Consider the following 4,983-nt stretch of genomic DNA (forward strand, 5'->3'; position numbering starts at 1 on the left):
ACATAAGGACGGATGGCAATAATATATTTGAAGAATTTTTCTCTACTATCGGTTACACGATGATATTTCTTATGTATACTTTTTTGTATCATGTTGCTGAAGAATGGGAGACTACGATGGATAAAGTAATACATGTTTGTTTTTGTGTAGTCCTCAACCTCTATTGTATTAATTATTTCTATTAATTTATTTTCTGGAGGTGCCATCCTCTTTTGGCAAAAACGTTTTAGTGAATTATTAGCATATGTTATTGTTTGAATATTAATTATAATTATTTGATTATAATTCTTTTACATAGAAAACCTTATTTTTTTTTTTAATTTTGTCCAGAGTCTCAAATCGGTTTAGACCGGTTATGGATGTGTTTCATAAAGATTCATTATAAATTTATAATTAAACTATATTCAAAATAAAATAGATTTTAAAAATAAAAAATAAACGAGTTAATCTAGAAGTTCACATGGAAGTCACGTTCGTGTCATGGATGCCATAACACATTCTAATGAACAAATTCAAACATGGAAGGTGGTAGTGATTGTGGTTGAGCACTATAAACACATAAGACATTCTAATGAACAAATTCAAACATAATTTGTACGAATATAAAAACAAAAACCACTTAGCTTAAACTATATTCAAAATAAAATATATTAAAAAATTAAATACAAATGAAAATTAATCTAAAAGATTACATGGATGCCATATCATGTGGACCTATATAGTGCAATCAAAATTTGTCATTGTAGATGACACAAACTTGAAAACTATTTCCACATGCTATAGAAGGTTATAGTGACAAGATAAAACCAAAAACCATACTTTGGCCACAAGTTTGTCCCAATTATAACTTTCTTCACGGATAAATTGGTCATAGTAAATTATCTAAACATGACATAAACCCTTGAAATGAACATATTTCTAATGTTACAGGCATATGATTATTCATTCATAAAGTACGCTTAAAATATATAATTCCCCAACATGCACACAAATCATTGTTTTCATGTGATTTGCATTATAAACAGAATAAGAGAAATTACAAAAAGTGTCTAATAGAGGGCATAGAAATTTTAGCACAATATGAATCTCATTCGAGATGACAAAAAACGCTAGAAGGAGGGGTCGAACCTCCGACCTTGTGGTTAACAGCCACACGCTCTAACCAACTGAGCTATTCCAGCTTTTGTATTCATGCCTTATCGATAATCTACTAAACATGACAATTAAAGTATATTGAAACCCTCCTAATAAGTCAAAAAAGAAAAAAGAATGTGCCCGACATGCACAATCTATAATATTAATGAGGAATATAACCGATAGAAAATCTCTTTTGAGCCTATATATTCTGTCTTTTTAAGGTTTTATTATTTCCACAATATTGAAATAAATAATATGTGGTTATTATCAAATAGTAAATATTTCAAATATGTTGTGACGCTTTTGTTTGATGAATATTTTTTTACCATTCTATTACTGTAACGCTTCTCCTACTGTAACAACCTAACACGTAATTAATTGAAAGTAAAATAGTTGAACCTTTTAGAAATAATTAAAATACTTTGAAAATAATTTGATAAAAAATCATGCTAATTTCATATAACATTTTTCTTGAAATAGTAAAAAATTAGTTCAATCACCAAAATAAGTTAATAACCATTAATTTCCCAGAAATTGACAAACCATCCGCAAAATAATGATGTCATCTGATAAATAGTGATGACGCAGCTAAAATAATGTAAGTTTTAAAAGAAAATATCTATAAATAAATAAAACTATGTGGATTTGGTTATAACATCACATTTATAATTGAGTTCATCATTTTAATTTAATGTTGGTTCCAGTTAACTATTTTGGTGATTGATAGGACTAGTTTTTTTTAATATATTTTAGAAATGCTTTATGAAGTTAGTGTGATTTGTGTTTTTGCAAATAATTAAAAAACTTTGATTATTATGAGTGGTTAGAAAAATATTTTCTAGAAAGTATATTTTTATTTTTGATTGGTGTCAAAAATTGGGAACAATTGGCAATATTTGTTACAACTAAAATTGTGTTTGGAAAGTCATCGTGAATGAGTTGTGTGTAGTTAGTAGAATTTGACCTTTCTTTGGATGCGCAAAAAGCCGCCTCTCTCCTGCTTGGACTTGGAGCAGGTGATTGTAGGAACAAGTATTTGCTCATTGACATTTGCCCCCTTTATAGTTTTGGGTTTATTTATTTAATTATTGTGTTTTTCCTAAAATAACCTTAATCTAAAGTGAGATTGTTTATGGTGTTGGTTGGTAAATGGTAACCTAGGGGCAAATTGGATTATTTGGACCCCCTTTGATAGTTTGATTAACTCTTTAATTAATTCAACATGTCTATAAATATCATTAATTGATTATATTATTAAATATTAATATTGGTGAGCAAAAATGGATTTTAACTTTTAAGTAAAATATATTAATAAATCATTATGCCATCAGGATAATTGAACCATAAAACCGAAATAAACAAATCGACAAGTCTAGTTTTATTTTGATAAATTTTAGTTTTTGTTTAAAGAAAATCTTATACATAACGCTTGATTCATGATTTTCTTGATGTGCCAAAATAACAAATGTATATTTTTACAAATAAAATATGATGTTGCTTTTGACATTTTCAGTGTGGGGTGTCTTAATCTAGGATCTTATATATATTTGAATATAACATTTTTTTGAATTAAAAGTGAAAAGTAAGATAATATGGAGATGAGTAGTTCGCACAAAACCCACTTTAGTAGCAATATAGCAAGTGGTATTATATAACTATGAAATTGTCAAGGTTTAATAATGGTCAATTTTGGCATCCTTTTCAATCCTTGGATTAAATATTACCAAATTGCCCTTCAATCTAATTGCAAATTGTTTTGGTCTAATCACACCTTTCTAATTGAGAAAAAAACCTCCACCCTACCCCATGTAACACCTACTTTGCCTACCATGTTGAACATGTGAGCTTAATGCATCTAAAGTCATTATTTATAAATCATGGATTCAATTTTAAGTCTTTGTTAGTTTAAATATAGATACATCAATATATTATTAAAACTTCTAAAACAATAGGTCAAACAAGTTTTTTTGGAAGGTTGACATTGATCTTCTGGTATACTAACCAAAGCTTGGTTCAATTACATTATGAATTCATATTTTAGGTACAATGTTTGGTTATTTTGTACATTTCAACAACTAGTTTTTTAAGATGCGTGAATAAGCAAGCAACATAGGCTTTATCCATTTGACTTTCTTGTCACTTAAAAATCCAAAGATTTTATGCAGCCTTATCTAATGGTAATGTTCTAGAGAATTTATAAATACAATTGTCAAGTTCAAATATATGCATTATGTTATATGTTTTTTAGGCATGGCGATTTACATTTTTTTTTTTCATATTTCCTTTAAAAACTAATAAAGTTGTCGGAAAATGACGTTTACTTATTTAAGGCATATTTTTAAGATTTTTTTATTTGTTTTTTAGAAAAGAAAAACATCGAATCGGACAACTAAATTTGCCAAGTAATTTATGAAAATGAATTCCAGATTTTACATACTAGTTTCTTCATGAGGTTTTATATAACTTTATATTTTGAAAACTCATATTTCTTCATGAGGTTTTATATAATTTTATAATTTTGAAATCTTACAACTAATTTTGCCAAGTAATTTATAAAAATGAAAGCTACAACTTTGAGATTTTGAAATCTTACTAACTACTAGTTTCCAACTTTAAGATAAAAATAAAAAATTGCTATTTATAATGGAAACCAATTAATTTCAAATAAGAAAAATAACATATGATATTTATATTACCATTTGGTAAATGACATGATAGTTAACATTATATTGGCCTTACTTTTTATTTTATTTCTATCGGTTGCTAAATTATTTTCTCATACTATACCACAAATAATAAATTCCACATATTAACTTTTGTCAACATAATATATTTTCATTTCTATAACCACCCTTCTCCTACAAGTTAACATTGTTTTGTTTTCAAGAGAAGATTAAATATATAAAGTAGGTTTAACTAAAATGTCAATTTGCTTTATCCTGAAGGGCATAAACGTCAATAACACATCAAAAACAACCCTCCAAGTTTCGTCGATCCTTCAATTCAGTACCTCGATTTTCAAACCGTGTGTCCCCACCATCTTTATGTATATAAAACACATTGTCACCTCATTAAAGTCATTCATCAAATTAACTACATAAGATCGAGTTCAGATCTTCTAGCATCGAAAGCAAAAACCATTCGTACTTCTGCAAAAATCAATCGAGTTATGGAAGGATTGATCCCATTTCTGATGCATGCCATGAAGAAACAACGGCCTCAAAATAATTACAGGTCTCGATCCGTCGGTTCCACCCGCAGCTACCATGTCCTCGTCGGAGCTGACGCGACGGTGGATAACTCCTCCCACCGCCGTACCAGATCGGAGTTTCAGTCACCGACGAATGAATTTATGGAACAGAGATCTGGATTTGGCTGTATTCCTCAAGCAAAGAGCTACAAGCGAAGTTCTACTACAGGTTTAACTCCAAACTCATATCAAGGTTCGAATCCCTAAATTTTGTAAATTCACGGAGAATTGAAAGGTTTTTGATGAAATCTACACTTGAATTTTTTGATTAATTCTAATGTACGGTTGTGCTTTATTGTATAAATATGTATGTGTGTATCTTCTAGTTGATAATTAATAGAAGATAATTGAATCCATGAAGTATGAAAGTGAAAGGATTTTTATTTATTTATTTTTTTAACTTCAATAATCATTTTTTTGGGTAATTATATAGGATTCGCAATTAACTATAACATGTTATGTATGGAAAAAGTTATTGTATACAAGTAGCCCCATTTAATAAGGACAATTTCATTACAGGAGTCCCAAAAACAAAGGGGTTACATGGAGTTTAGAGCAATAATGAGATTTTTAACCCAATCAATACAATGATTGGG

At 28.6% G+C, this 4,983-nt stretch overlaps 1 protein-coding gene and 1 non-coding gene across 2 annotated transcripts; one reads left to right on the plus strand and one right to left on the minus strand.

The window, feature by feature from the left end:
- Positions 1–1,107: 1,107 nt before the first annotated feature.
- TRNAN-GUU (transfer RNA asparagine (anticodon GUU)) lies at positions 1,108–1,181 on the minus strand. Its single transcript has one exon. It is a non-coding gene; the product is annotated as a tRNA-Asn (tRNA).
- Positions 1,182–4,207: 3,026 nt separating this feature from the next.
- Positions 4,208–4,774, plus strand: LOC111920565 (uncharacterized). Its single transcript, XM_023916152.2, has one exon. It carries the CDS (start codon positions 4,307–4,309, stop codon positions 4,592–4,594), a length of 288 nt encoding a protein of 95 aa, XP_023771920.2. The 5' UTR covers positions 4,208–4,306; the 3' UTR covers positions 4,595–4,774.
- Positions 4,775–4,983: the final 209 nt, after the last annotated feature.

Source organism: Lactuca sativa, chromosome 9, assembly GCF_002870075.4.
Source record: "Lactuca sativa cultivar Salinas chromosome 9, Lsat_Salinas_v11, whole genome shotgun sequence".
Classification (NCBI taxonomy): domain Eukaryota; kingdom Viridiplantae; phylum Streptophyta; class Magnoliopsida; order Asterales; family Asteraceae; genus Lactuca; species Lactuca sativa.

Coding starts and splice junctions, on each gene's coding strand:
- LOC111920565 (XM_023916152.2), top strand. CDS start 4,307: ATGGAAGGATTGATCCCATTTCTGATGCATGCCATGAAGAAACAACGG.